Source organism: Marmota marmota, unplaced genomic scaffold (genome assembly GCF_001458135.2).
Source record: "Marmota marmota marmota unplaced genomic scaffold, marMar, whole genome shotgun sequence".
NCBI lineage: Eukaryota > Metazoa > Chordata > Mammalia > Rodentia > Sciuridae > Marmota > Marmota marmota.
Genome location: NW_025999977.1, coordinates 25,898,430 through 25,914,610, shown reverse-complemented (window position 1 = coordinate 25,914,610; position 16,181 = coordinate 25,898,430). Strand labels below are relative to the sequence as shown.

The window sequence follows — 16,181 nt, the reverse complement described above, 5'->3', positions numbered from 1 at the left end:
CCTGCCTTAGCCTCGAGACCCACTGAGATTACAGATGTGTGCCACCACACCTGGCACACACTGAATTTTATAATTTATTTTTTAAGGATGGTCTTTTACGTAGCCAATATGACATGATCAATAATTATTTGTTAAAGTAAGGGAGGGCGAAAGAGAGGAATGAACAGAAAGAGGGAAGGAAAAAAAGAGGGAGAGAGGAAATGGTCAAACTGGGAAGCAGCTCAAATGCTAAACTGCCTTATTGTTAAAGAATTGCATTCAGGAAGTTTCAAGTGAAATCTGCCAATGCCTCATCTCAATCTTCATGATAGAAGAGGCTATACTGGATCTGAATCAGAGCTTAGTTTGTCTTATGCCTCTATTAATTCACCCCACCTTCTGTTCACTAAGGTGACTGTACTTCAATTACTACATATCATTTGGGATGACTAAGTAAAGAATTTTAATGAGAAGTTGTACTCCATTTGTGTAAAATATATCAAAATGCATTCCACTGTAAAAAACAAACAAACACACAAGAATCTTAAAACCTTCTACAACCACTGTCCTAACTCAGATCTTTATTAATCTCACTGCCAAAAGCCCCCATTAATCTAGATGATAACGTTCTGATGGTATAAAAAAAATTTAACACTGCTTAGAGTCCATTGTTTTCTGAATTAACTCTAATTTCCTTATTCTAATATTGAAGAGTCTCTAAAATCTTCAAACTATCTATCTTTCCAAGATATTTCTCAACAAATCTTATACCCAGAATGAGTGAACTGGAGATCCCCCTTTTCTACTTCTTCTCTTTAACTCTAACATGCTTCTCATCCCCATTAAAAGCATGAATTTTAAAGAACTAACCATATCCACCAAAACCCATTTCCTCCAGAAGTCTTCCCTACTTCCTACACAGGGAATAAGTTCCTTTCATGAACTCTCAGAACTATTTATACTTCTCAGTCTTACACAGCAGTTATCTTTATATACTAAAGGAGTTTATACAAGGAGTTTCATATTAGCTACTTGAGAGTTGATCTGGGTTTAACCTGATTTGTTTTCTTCTCTTACTCTTTCCTTTTGGAAGACAATAATAATTTTTCTAAATGTAAAGGTAAATATGCTCATTGTGGAAAACTCAGAAAATATAGAATACATATTTTAAAATTAGCTATTTCCACTCTTCTATAATAATCTATGTGTAGAAACAAAATGTTAAATGTATTATCTATAATACATGATATGTAAATATATATATGTGTATATATGTATAGACACACACACACACTAACTCATTCTGAAGACAAAACAGGTCCTATCTATCTAAACACAGAAATCATTTAATGTATGCATTTTCAGGTCTGGCTTATCTCATCACCCATAGTGCTTCAAATACAAAAAAACTTTGGAAAATTCAACTGCACAGAAATCTACCCATTGATAAGACCCTATTACTTTTGGAGGAATGATAAGAATGTTACTCAATACTTACAGAATTCTTTCATATTGCTTCTACAGTCTGAGGTCATTAATTTTCATTACATTTTATATTTTCAATAATCCTTAGACAACTTTATATCTTGAATTTTAATGGCAAAAAAGCAAATTCCCACCTTAATTCATCCTCAATGAATCATTATTTAAAATCCCAGAAAAAACCCTTCAGGATATTCTAATATATTACACATCTTGCTATCTTATCTTTGGTTATTACAGTGGGTCTGTACAGTTATTCTTCATCCTTTAAACAATTTTGTACAATCCACTCTGAAAATTCTGTTGTCAGTAGACAGTTATTCCTAAATGATGCATACTAGCAAAGCTCTAAAGTAATTAAGAGACAGTCTTCTGACAATTTGTGTGAAAGCACGTACTTTAGGCTAAGGAAAATTATGTGGGGAAAAGAAGACAACACAATCCCCACCTTCAAGGGGCAAAGAGAATTAATATTATTGATCACTTACCATAATCCAGGAAACATGCATGCTGCTTTACATACATTATGTGATTGAATCTTAAAGACATATATTCCCTTTTACAGATGAGGAAGCTTAGAAAGGTTTAGTAACTTGTCCATTATCATGCAAGCAAGTAGATGGTAAAAGGAGGACTACTCCAATGCCTGTGGCTTTTTCTATTATATCTTGCTTATTACACAGAGAAAGGAACATACTTTCCTCCTGCAGAAATCTTTCATTGCTATTATCTGAAAATCCAAGCTCCATTTCTACTCTGATCAGTGACCTGCTAATACTAAGACCACGCATACAGTGTGGTAAATCAAGAAGCAGACAACTACTCTCATTTTTAGATTCACTGCATACTTGCAATGGAAGAATTTATGCCATTTTCTAGAAAATACAAATGAACTACTAAAGAAGCACTAAGATACTGACAGGTGGGCAGATCTGAATCATAAGACAGAGAAAGAGAAGTTCTGAATTAATTTTACAGTCTTCTTTTTCCACATTAGACTTTTCTCTTCTTCGAAAAACATTAAGAGAAACATTAAGAGAAAACTGGATTGTAAGCCTATACTCGAGTTTCAGGATAAGGAGTCATTCATATACACAAGGAGGCCAAATACCACCTTTGTGTCCTGCCTACCATTGACATTTCTGGAAAAGGACATGGAGTAAAAGCAAAGTATGATTTCAAAGAAATGTGATTACTTTTGTAGTTGTAAATGAACAGTTTTAATATCATGAAGTTAATTTTTCTTAAAGCAATGGGTCTACCTTCTGTAGAATGCTTTATTTTCTTACTGGACAAAGACTTGTTTAATGGTGAAATTAATCACAATTTGGATGGACTTTATAGTTGCCCTTTGCCTTATCAATTCCAGTAACAAAAATTTCAGTAAAGCCTAGATAAAATATACTAATCCTAAATAGGCCAGGTTTGTCACCTACCATTTCCCATAAGCTGCTTACCATATCGAGGAAAGAAAAAGAAAATTTAAATTAAATGCCAAACAGTTGCAGACAGCACTTGTTTGGCTGATTAACTTGTAGACAAGCATTACAAATAAATCTGAGCATGGTCTGCAGCAAATTAAATTCTACTGCTTTTAAGAACAAAGAATTCTTTGGCAAAGAGGATTAGCAACTTTACACCCAGGAATGCCAGTTTAATTTAATTGTTCCACAATCCAAGATTTAATATGCAAATATCATTTTGATATATAATAGTGAATTTAACAAAGTGAGGAAACAAATTCAATATACAACCAGACTGCCTTTTCTGAACTGTAATTATATACAATAAGGAAGCTGGCCGATTCCCCCCCACCCCATTATTGGCACTGAATTCTATTAACATGAATCAGAACAAGTGTAATTAAAGGTTAAAAATTTTAAATGTATTCTAATTAAGAGTCTAAATAGCTGTACAATTAGAATACTGTAGTTAAAATCACACCTCAATGATCTTCTTGGCCTCTTTGTAATTTCCTGTTTGTAGGAAAGCAAAGAAGAGATCATAGAGCATCGTCATTTCACCTTGTTCTTGGCTCACAAAGTCCATTGCTAGATAGGAGGAAAGAAAAAAATATGTATTAGAAGAAAAAAATTAAAACACAGTATCATATGAAGATCTGGATAAATTTTTAAAAACCTTTATCTTAAAAACAAGTATAAGGGGCTGGGCTGTAGCTCAGTGGAAGACTGCTTGCCTCTCATGTGGAAGGCACTGGGTTCGATCCTCAGCACCACATAAAAATAAAATAAAGGTACTGTGTCCATCTACAACTTAGGAAAAAAAAAAGAATATCAAGAATAACTTCAAGAACATAGCTTTACCAACCAATTTTCTGTCATATTCCTTATCTAAAAGTATTCATATATAACATCAAGTACCTAAGACTAACTTCAAAGAGAAATGGTGAGGATAAGGTTAAAGAAAAATCTTCATAAAGGCAGAGTGCCAAGAAGTCGAACACAATAAATAATAGGGGATAATTTTTCTAAAAGAAACATTTATCGAAAATCAAGGGACATTTACAATATTTAAAATCTACCTGATACATTTCTTTTCAATTCTGAAATGCCACAAAGCATCTCTGAATGTGCTTGTCTTCTGTTAAATTTTCTCTTCACGTTCAAATTAAGCAAGCAAGCAAGAAAAAAAATCCAACTACACTAATATGTTTAGGAAACTTACCTTTCTGGATTAGATCTGTCTCGCCTTTCTCTATGAGTTTACATAAGACATCATGAATCCTTGGTAATATTTTATACTTTTCATAGCAGTCAATGGTAGCTTGAAGAGCAGCATACAAGTCATCCCTTGGGGGGGAAAAATTAAAATAAATAAATAAGGTATATTGAAATTCAGTTTAGCTCTCAATAAGTTTAGAGATGCACAGAGATCAATCAAAATGTAAACTAAACTTCACTATTTTCCTTGCTTTACCTTTTATTATTTTTATTATTTATTTCCTTGCTTTACCTTTTATTATTATGCTTAAAGGTACTTAGGAAGAAAGAAAGGTCAAAATAGACGGAAGGCATTCTCTGATTTTATTTTAAATAAAATAAATATGTAATAAGTTGTCATAAGAATATATTATTTCCAGTTATAAAGTCAAAGTATTTGTTTTACATGGCAATAAATTAAAATAAAGTTATTTTCATTTCAGTCAGTTTCTTAGACAAGAATGTAGAAATATATTTTGTGGGTGCTTAAAAAGTATCGTTTTTCCTTTCAAAGAAAAAAGGCAGCTTCAGAAATATGTGAGACCTTAGACGAGCTATAGATATTATAGAATCCAATTCTACTTGCCACCTTCTTTATTTTTAAAGAAATGAAGAAACTAAGGCATTTAGAGATTGACTTATTTGCCTAAAGCAACTAAGTAAACAGAGGAAAGTATTGGTGGCAGGTCTTTGGACTTCTACTTTCAGTTCAAAGCATCTCATTGCACATGAAAAGCACTGCTGTCTGCATAATCTACTAAGGTGTTACAATCTGGTATAAGAAATTAAAGATTTTTTTAAAAATAGAGTATGTAATAGATTTAAAAAGAAGCATGGTCAGAAAGAGAGAGACAAAGTATAACTAGTGAAATTAACAGTATCTTTGTAGAGAATATAAATTTCTCTTACATTCACATCAGTTTTCACAAAAAAGTCTTTTCAAATTTCCTATTATAGCCTGTCCATTATGCAAATGTTACGTTGCTCTAGATCAGATTACTATTTTATCTAGATTAAGATTTTAAGCTGTACTAAAAAAGTAAAATAGAATGAAGAAGTGTTAATTTCAGTACAATAATACTGACACAGTGAAAATGAGCCAATCCTGATGGAACTATACCTTATCCCCTTCCTGAGCCCTGTTTACAGTGCATCTTCTGGCACCCCACAGAGTCATTTGAATTTTTGTCATTTGGGGTGAAGACTAAATTACAGGTTAATTTCAAAACTGAAAGTAGATGCTGCAGGCTAGATTACTGTCATACAAGAGAAATGCTATAGTAGCTACCACATATGATATAAAGCTTTATATAATCAGTATTTTCCCTTGTTCAGACACAGGTTCAGTTATTGCCTTTCTACAATTCCACTGAGTGGAAAACTACTAAAGCATTTTTAAGAGGACAACTAATACATATTGATGTTTGTTTTGTTTTAAACTGGCAAGATTTGCTTTTTCAGATCAATCCCCAAACTAGAATGGTATTGTCTCACTTTTATTTGCCCTACATTAGGTCAAACCTATCAATAAATGAATGAATAACTGTTCTGTCAATCAAAGCGACATGTTAATGTCTCTAGTCTCCAAATATATCCTTCAGAAGATTATACATGCTCAGAACAATAACAGACAAAAATAGCAAAATGGAAATAATCCATACATTTGTTAGTAATTTTAAGTACCAATGTTACTGCTCTTAGGATTGCCAATAAAATCAATTAGACATCTACAGTGGACACTTCATACAAAGTGTACTGAAGACAGAAATGAAATAAATGACTAATTGGTTCTTTTCTGTCTCCATTAAACTGCATTCTGACTTGTGGGTGGACCAAGCCACTTTAAAAAGATAAAAATATATATTTCTCCCATACTTTGTCATCATTTGCCTTGCCTATAAAAGCTTGAAAACTCGGTGCTGGAAATAAAAAATGTGAAAAAAGCAGGGCTGGGGCTGCAGTTCAGTGGTAAAGCGCTTGCCTCACATGTGTGAGGCACTGGGTTTGATCCTCAGCACTACGTAAAAATAAATAAATATAGATATTATGTCCATTTACAATTAAAAAAATATTTTAAAAAAATGTGAAAAGCATCTAAAATTAGCATCACCATGAACAGAGTTGTATATTCATAGGACTTTGGATGTGGATCTCAACCCATAAGTACTACATATGGCTCAGACTCCTAGAAGTGGTGATAAAAAACAGGTTATCACAGAAATGGCTGGGTTCCCCTCCAAAGGTATGTGGATCTGTGTTGATTAGGATCATCTATCTATTCACATGTTTCACACCAGCAGATAAAATCATGTGAAAATACCACTTTTATAAGACAGAATGAAATCATAAAGAGTTGCAACATAGCAAAAGGAAAAACATAGAAACTGCTTCTTGGCCAAAATGTGGGACAACACATTTCCAATCAATATACTTCTAACTTCTGCAACTCAATGTGATTTATGATTTTCTTTGTACACTTTGTATAACAGAAATGATTTTAAATTCTTCTCAAAAATAACAATAATTCTTGAAAACATCCTGTCGATATATTAATTCTACATTCAAAATTTGATTCTGTGCTTATTTCAATATAAACAATTTCTAAGTTTTATATCCATGTTTTTAAAAGTCCATTCCTGAAAAAAATTTTAGTCACTGGTTTTCACAAACCTCAAAGAATACAAAAAGAAAATCAATTCTATAACATACTGCTATCTCTAAAATAAAAATCTATATCATTTTTAAATACCACCCCCCCCAAATTTCAATGAACTACACAATTTTCATGAATAAAACTATATATGCAAATAAAAAACAATTATTTAGGGGCTGGGGTTGTGGCTCAGCGGTAGAGCGCTTGCCTAGCACGTGTGAGGCCCTGGGCTCGATCCTCAGCACCACATAAAAATAAAGATATTGTGTTCAACTACAACTAAAAAATAAATATTAAAAAAAAATTAAAAACAACAACAAAAAACCCAGTCATTTAAAAAGTTATTCATGTGTATATATATGTATGCATTTGTATTACTAGAGATTAAACCCAGAGCCTTGCACATGTTAGGCAAGCATTCTACCACTAAGCTATGTCTACAGCCCCTTTATCAATTTTATTTTGAGATACAGTCTCGCCAAGTTGTCCAGGCTGGCATCAAATTTATGATCCTCCTGCCATAGCCTTTGTCCACAGGCCTACACCACCACACCTGGCTTTAAAAAAGCAGTATTTTTATTGATGCAAATTAAAAATGTAAGCTTTGTCAAAATTCTGTGAGCCTATAAAATAAAGGCAAACTTGGGGGAAAAGATAATTCTGTAATTCTAAATTTTTAAAAAATACACACATTTATGGGAAAGCGGCAGACCACTAAGTAATTGTTAAACTTAAATGAGAGTTACATTATGGGGCTGAGGTTGTGGCTCAGTGGTAGAGCATTTGCCTAGCATGAGTGATGCCCTGGATTCAAACTTCAGCACCACATAAAAATAAATAAATAAATAAATAAAAATTTAAAAAATATTCTGTTTCTATTAAAAAAAAAAGAGTTACATTTATTATCTTGAATGGGTTTACTTGGACCATATCAAAATTCATTCTAGAACCAATTGTTCATTTAAAAAAAATATGACTGTATATAAAACTACATTTTTACATTATTACATAAAAGAAAATACAAAAGGCAAGTTCAAAGTTTATATGTCAAATCTAATATTACTTCTTGTTTTAGTCTTTAAAATATGCTATAATTATCAACAACAGAAAAGCAAATACAAGGCAGGATGCAGGCATCTAATGGTTATAAAAATAGTTTCTTCAAGATAGTAGAATGAATTTGACATTATTACTGTATGTGTATATATAACGACACAACGAGTGAAATTCTACATCATGTATAACCAAAAAAAAAAAAGAGAAGTTATACTCCATTTATGTATGATGTATCCAAATGCATTCTACAATCATGCTTAACTAATTAGAACAAATAAAAAATAACAAATATTTCCTTCAAGGTACCAAAAAAAAAAAGCCCTCCTAACTCAAATAAATTCTTTGATACAACTGTAAAATCATCCATGTGTTCTATACGATCTGAATTATTAAAAGCAGAATGACCTGTGACAACTGTTTATATTCACCTATCGATAGTTCTCAACCTAGTTTCTTTACTTATACATGGGAAGTAACTTTTCAATCCAGAGCACATATTTAATTTAGACAACAAAAAAAGATGACAAATATTATTTTTAATTGGAACAAAGTGCTCCAACATTACACATAAAGTGTTATTGAAGTGGCAATTTACCTAAAGGCCTTACTGACTGAAAAGCTCTCAAATCTGAAATCAATAGAGAAAAGTGGAGCTGGGGGTGGGAAAGTTTTTAAGAAGAAATGAAAAACAAACTCAACATCCTAAAAACAAACTATTCTATAAATCTTCAGCAGATTTTAATATGGGGAGAAATCAATTCAAGAGAAACCATCATCTTCATAAAAATTATTCTGTTAAGAGAATCTGTCCTTAAAGAGCTAAATGTTTTTTCTGTTCATCATCTATAAATGAGGAATCTTCAAGGAGACTGGTGTTGCAATTACAACTAATCCTCCCCAAAAAATTAACTGTGTTGAAGGCTTTGTAATTTCCCTAGGTACAATTTAGCTGTCACTTACTTTAAAATTTACTCAAACATGCGTTCCGAACAGCACTAACTTCACATGTCAAGTGCTTTCCAGCCAATTGAGTCTAAACTGGAAGTCGGTGTTAAACAACTGAATGATTAGACAAGATAGCTCATTTCCCTGCTCTTTTGTTCAGAATAAAATGCCACATTTACATTATCAGGCTCAACAGGATTTTCTGACAGAGAGAGAAAAAACCCTACTGCACACTGTCCGTACTAAGCACATGAAGCCTGTCATTTACCAATCATCCTTCAAAAAGCAATAGCCATGAATGTAACTTAATTACGACCCAATGATCCTTGACGAAAAATCATCTTATCACTGTCCTGTCCCCCTAGGGCAAATGAAACACTTTTTGTCCTTTGGCACTGATGATGCTAAATTCTTAATTGCAATAATGGAGTTAAAGAGTCAAACCTCCTTAATTTCCTTTCAGCACATAAAGAGTTTTACTCTAGAAGACAAGCATTCCCATAAATAATAAAAGTATCCAGTACAAATGAAGATACTAAAATTGAAGGGGAGTGTGTATGACAGAATAACTAGCATTTTAAAAAGTGCATTTCCCCTTTATGTAACATATCAAAGTGTTACAATGACTTTCGAAACTTATATTGTTACAGGTTCATTTTAGTGAAAATTGTGACATTTATGAAAAACTCAAGATTAATTCGCCAAGAGGTCTGGAAGGATTAGGTATACAAAATCCATGATGCACTTAAATTAAATGCATATGTGCAGATGTAGACTATAGCACAAATCAGCACATACACAAAAAAGTCCTTAATGGAAAGCAGAAATTAAAGCTGCTTTGATCATCTGCGCTAATATAATCCAGTTAAACAGCTTCAGATATTTTTCATATGCAATGAAACCAAAATGGATCAGCTATAAAACAAGTGAATCTGAAACTGCATCATACAAATTTCTCTGTTTAAAAATCTAATGGACCAGATTTTATTAATTGTTTTTCCTTTACCGTAACAGGAAGACTAATCAAAAGCTCTTTTAACCTATTATAAAGCATTTCTTTTTACTGCATATGGAGGATCCCTGTCATCTCCCTGAATCAGACATGACTTTAATAAAAGAAATAAATTTTAAAATAAAATAGTTACAAAAGAAAATTTTAAAATAATATTCATTTGGACTACATATAGCTAATGGCCTACAGATTGTAGTGTAATATAATAGAAGCACACAAAAATTTGTTTAAAAAAATTTCTTTTCTGTTTAATACAAACGTAATAAAGGCCAGTTACAAACTTTTCTATCATGTTATACATGTGTTATTGTTTTAGATTTCCCTTGCCAAATGCATAAAAACAAAATGCATTATTTCCAAGCCCACAAAGCATTATCCAAGGACACAAACTGATATGGTATCATTTCCTCTGTGCTTTACCCAGTGTTGGAAGTCGGTTCAAAATTAAGATCCACGGAGTCTGAACTTATTATCTAAGGAACTCAATCTCACAGATTTCCTTCAGAATTATAATATGAAACTGATATCCTCTTTAGAGTCTTTCGAAATGACATGCCAAAAAGATGCTTGCTTTTGAATGAAATAATGAAGGTTTTTAAATGATATTCTGAAATGTTTTTCATAATTTTATCACAAGTTTGAATAAATAAGGCTCACTACCCAGATGAGCTCATACCTGCTGGGGTCAATTACATGGTATTACTAAAGACTGAACATATTTAATCAAATCAAATACATGGGGCCTTTTTGGCAGGTTGGTGTAGTTAATCCTAGTAGTTGTCATGATTCTGAATTAATTAGCTATCTTCCATCAGTTATACAAAACAGAATTGAACAAAAGTTTCAAAGTCAGTGTTTCATTCTAGCATTTTCCCTGACAATAGTGCTACTACTCCTTTCTGAAATTTTATAAATATTAAATTTCCTTTATATCCTTTTTATTCTCATGACTCTAAAACAGCTGACATAATCTTTTTATTATGATAGATGAAACTGAAAGAACATGTCGGGGAGACTGCTTCTACAAAGTAAAGATAGCAAAAGAAAAAAGTAAAAACTCAATGTAAATAAAAATAGAAGATAATAATTTCTACAAGTTTCTGAAAGTATTAAGACACCATGAAGGAAAAGATAAAAATTTAGATTGTTGGTCCAATTAACAAAGACAGCCAAATTTGACTGAGACATACAAACACCTAACTGTTCTAAATGATCAGTAGCACAGAGCATGCTCCAGGTTACCATCTGAATTCTATGCTGTTTTCATTTTCCCTTGGGTAAGCTCTCCTTGGTTCATGAGCCCCATCTGCAGACCCCTTTTGGAAAACTTTCACATCTCTACTGTCTTCAAAGTATTTCTATTTGTAAGATACTTTTCTACCATGGACTCGTTTTCTTTGTTAATTATTATATTTTTGCCCAGTAGTGTAGGAGGGCCTAATTCTTCTGGGCACTGGGCCCATTTCTTTCAAATCCCTGTGCAGAGTTCCACACGCAATTTGCAGAGATGGGTCTTTTAAACAATTGAAAAAAATTCCAGTAGGAAGCATATTAATTATAGGATTTCTATATAAAGTTGGCTGTGAATATGAGAACTCAATAATGCAGTAATTGTTTGAATCACTATTTCTTTAAAAGAATGTAATGCTGAGATTGTGGAGGTTAAGATTTGGCCAATCACCCAATTTGATAACTGTTTATGACTGGCTGGCAAAAGAATTAGTTTGGATGTGTGTGTACATGCATGGGTTCAAGCTTATCAATATTCACATTTCCTAACGAGCTATTTAAAACAATTTTTTATTCTTAATCAATACCAAATTATTCATAACATCCAGTTAATTATACCCCATATTAAATAAATAAAAACTACCAGATATTTTGGGGAAAGATGAGAAATGTTAAAATATAAATTTCATTTTTTTCCTGGCATTGATAAGACATCATCCATACTAAAATCAGAAAATCCTAATCACAGAATAAGCAGATTACAAACTGCAGTAAGCCATACAAAAGATGACAAAGAGATAAGATCTAAGAAATTAAAAAGCAAAAGTAAAAGAAGGTAATGAGGTATGCTTAAGCATCTTATTAAAATGTTTCACTCATTATAAAAGAGTAGAATTGATTTTATGATTTGCATTGAAGATAATATTTTAAACTGAGTACAAACAAGAATATTTCAAATGTAAAATTTTCAAACTCAGTAAATCTTTCCCTATCAACAAAATTCATCTTCCCACAAGGCAGAAACATCTCCAACATTTATCAAAACTAGAATAATTGTATGTGATTAAAATACTATATGGAGACCAGGAGTACTGCATAGGTATTTCTATGTTTATTACCTGAAGGAGAGTTATGATACATGATTAAAAACCTCAGAGGACCTTTCTTTCTTATATCTATTGATAATCAGTATTTATTAGGCTCAAAAATTTGATTCAATTTCATGTAATATTATCACATGCTCCTAGGGAAAAAAATACCAGAGACCACTTCATTGAGAAGCCACAGAGCCACAGGGCTGCTGCTGATTTTAAAGGTCACCTAAACCATCTTAGTACCCTTATTCTTTGGCAAATGACCCACAAGGCTTCCACATCAATGTACTTACAAAGTATAATCCCAAAATGATTAGATTCATTCTTTTAATGCCAACATTAAAATTCAAAATTCAATTAACTTACTTTTCCAGGTGTACAGTGACCAATGGGAAACTTATGTTGGTAGATGGTTTTGCTAACCCTAGAGTGACGATGGCTTCATGCAGCTGTTTCACTGTTTCAATTTCACCTCTTAAAGCAGCACCATTTAGGATGTGGAAAAAGGACAAGACTGTTGCATCTTTGATAAGAACATCCTTCTCTTTCATCTCCTTTAGAATGTTAATAGCATCTACAATGAAGTAACACAAAAGACCCTTAGGTAATTTCATGTAGGGAAAACAAACTGCTATTAAAACAGCATTTCAAGCCCAGCAGGAATGTAAATTCTAGTGTATAATGCCGATTTCAAGTTAATTACTACTTGCATTTCTAAACGAGACTACAATTATAAATCCACAATAGCATGGTTTTATCATTTCCCTACAACTTTGACTACAAATTATAGATAGGGACTGTGTGCCCACTCGGCACCACATAACCCTGTACAGTCTGCCCTATAGCTGTAAGATCCTCCTAAATGGATGCTTTTATAGTTCAGAGCTAACATCTGCTAAATCACACCATTGTTTCTTCAGCAGATGGCTTGTCAGGAGGCCAGATAATAAAGATGTGTTTACACTGTATATACAGCCAGACTAATGGTCTGATACCGATAGGGCCTGTTTGCTATGTCGATACTAATTAGCCAAGCAGAGCCAATGAAAGCTTTCCAAAAGACTGCATGTTAATACATTACATTCATTAAGCTTCATTAGAAAGGCAGAAACAAACATTTTAGGATATGGAATAAGTGCATTTTTATAACGTTGTTCTTAATTATTACACAGACAAAATGTTTTGACCACTTTACAAAAAGTGATTTCAAAAAAGCAGGCAAATCTTTATAAAGAGTTTTCTGTGTTAGAAAGGCTTCCCAGGAAAAATTTCAATGTTCAAATCATATTTTCTCCGTACACTGTTCCCTATGACAAAATCAAAACAATCATTTCTAAAAATAAAAGGAAGTGAGGAAGGCTAAAAAAGAAGTTTCAAAATAGAGCCAAATTCAGAAAGTTAAGAAACAAGTAAATAGTAAGAACCTATTACCAAGTGTCATTTAATTATATTAGATTTAGCATTACCTCAACAATGAGAAAATTAGAAGTATGCAAATCAACAATATAATTAGCTACACCTTTCTCATGAAATTCTAAATAGAAACTTCAACTGAAATAAACATTTTGCTAATATGATTAAAAGTTCAGCTAAAAACAAGTGCAAAATTCAGTTTTTTATATATCATGTTATGTTTATAGGTTTTATGTTCAGCCTTCAGATCTTCTTAAGCAAAAACAAAGCCATTAGTGCAGGCATATAAGCAAACTGTGCCATAAGTCATGATCTTCAAACTCAATCCAAACAGCAATGCTAATAAAAACTAGCTGCAGAAATGCAAAAAGCACTGAGCTGTGCAAATGTAAATGACAAGCCTGCCAATCCATTAAAACTAATGGCCTACACTGTCCATGTGGCTCTGGTTGGATTCACATGCAAATTTGTATGCAAAGTGTTCCAGCACTTTGCAGGACATGATATACCATTAATATCAATTCACATGTTATGCCACAGGCAAATACTTGCATCCCATCTTTCCTTTATATGGGGAGACTTACCTTGGAGCTTGCCATGCTTTCCCAATACTTTTACAAGGCCTACATACTTGTTGGTGTCAAGGACAGCAGATGGATCTAAACGGTCACTATGAAATAAAACCAGTTATATTATGTTAGAAGACAACTAACGACAAAAAGGACTGAAATTCCTATAACTTCCAAAAGCCCATCAGGTCTAAATTCTTATTAATATTGGTGCCTATACTTCAGTTAGGATTTATTTTTGAAGCCATATATCAATTAATATGTAAATTATAGTCAGTGACTTCAGAAGTAAAAATCGTAACACTACACATACATATAGCATCAATCCACCTGCAAATGATACTACTGCAGACACTTTTGCTTTATGGTACTTTCCATAATTCTAACCTTCACTGTGAACACTGAAATACCTCAAATGACAAATTTTTATTTGCTAAATCTAAGGATGGGGATCAAAAAATATCCCTGAGAAATGGACAGAATTTTGTTTATAGTGCAGTATAGAAAGGGAAATGTTATCAAGCCTTACAAAACAGTTACTATCACCAATAGTATAACCAATGGGAAAAAACCTTGGCTTTAAAGACTAGGCTGTGTTATTGTACTTAAGACACCTTGCTGAAACAAGAGCCTTATGCTATGAAATTTCAAAAATACTGACAACAAAAGAATTTCTTTGAACTACTTAAGGCAGCAATATTCAATCTAGGTGACTCATCAAGGGTGGTATATCAGCATAAACGCTGATGAGTTGTTTCATTGCCAGGGTACTCACAATTCTTGCTTCAAGTTCAATGCATCTTCTGCATTATCATGTCTACAGCACAAATTTATTAAAGCTGCATAGCCACCAACAACCATGTCTGATTCATATTTTGCTTTCAATTCAAGGGCTTTTTGCATATTCTAAAATAAAGAATTGAAGTAAAAAAAAGAAGAAATTAATATAAAAGTAAAAATGTCACATTTTCAGTTACAGTATTTAGAAAAAGTTTACAGTACTTTAAAAATAAACTGTTTCGGGGGGAATAGGGAGGACAGCAGAATACAACTGACACTAGGATTGCTGTATGTATACACATGGATGTATAACCAATGTGATCCTGCAATCTGTACATGTGGAAAAGTGAGAATTCATACCCTATTTGAATCAAATGTATGATGTCAAGATCATTGTATTGTCTTGAGCAACTAATAAAATTTAAAAACAAATAGGATTTCAAAAAAATAATAAATAAATAAATAAATAAATAAAAATAAACTGTTTCATGTTATCAACTTGGCCCTGCCCCCTTGGTATTTTTATTCACCTTTTAAAAGGCAGGCAGGCCAGATGTATATGTAGGGTAATTCTAACAAATGCAAATTTGGATTTTTTATTGTAAAATAGCCCACTATTAATGCCAAATTTGATGTTTTAGCTTTTGTACTGTACTATTTAGAGAAGACTTCCAGATTAAATACTTCCTAAATCAGCCCCTAATCATAGTCCAATTTCTAGATGCAGAAATATGTACCAATAAAAAGTTCCTGACTCTAGTTTAGTACCAAAGAAATAACAGTACCATGTTATAATCTCAGTTATGATTTTTTTTTTCTAAAACCATAGGCTTGCTAAACTAGAACCTGAAAAAAGTCTAGTGATATCCCTCAAATTGCAGACACACACTAAAATGAACACGAAGTACAGCTGGACGCCCACTGAAAAAAAGGCAAGAGACCCTTTATCTCAGAGAGAGCTTTTTTCTAGCAGGAAAATGGAATTTCAATCCCTGCATTAACAACCTAGTAATATTTGACTTGCAAATGACTACTGCATGTATCAGTTGCTTGACAATCTAGATATAAGAGACCGGAGCCATGGCTTGAAAGGACATTTGGCATGTATGATAAACCTATCACGGCTGTTACTATCATTCACTTTGTAGATTATTGTAAACAAACTACAGCAACCCGAAAACATGCCATTCAAGGTGTAGCTGAAATTAGTTAACCTTTCATTTAATTGCATTGTTCACAAGCATGACA

At 32.6% G+C, this 16,181-nt stretch overlaps 1 protein-coding gene across 1 annotated transcript in view; it reads right to left on the bottom strand.

Annotated features, from left to right (window-relative positions):
* Lrpprc (leucine rich pentatricopeptide repeat containing) overlaps nt 1-16,181 on the bottom strand; it is a 106,801-nt gene that overhangs the window by 35,456 nt on the left and 55,164 nt on the right. The window contains exons 21-25 of the mRNA XM_015479718.2: nt 14,929-15,059; nt 14,169-14,254; nt 12,538-12,745; nt 4,147-4,271; nt 3,406-3,512 (exon numbers count right to left, since the gene is read on the bottom strand). Of these exons, the coding sequence (XP_015335204.1) occupies nt 3,406-3,512; nt 4,147-4,271; nt 12,538-12,745; nt 14,169-14,254; nt 14,929-15,059 (657 nt within the window). The remainder of the gene's footprint in view (nt 1-3,405; nt 3,513-4,146; nt 4,272-12,537; nt 12,746-14,168; nt 14,255-14,928; nt 15,060-16,181) is intronic.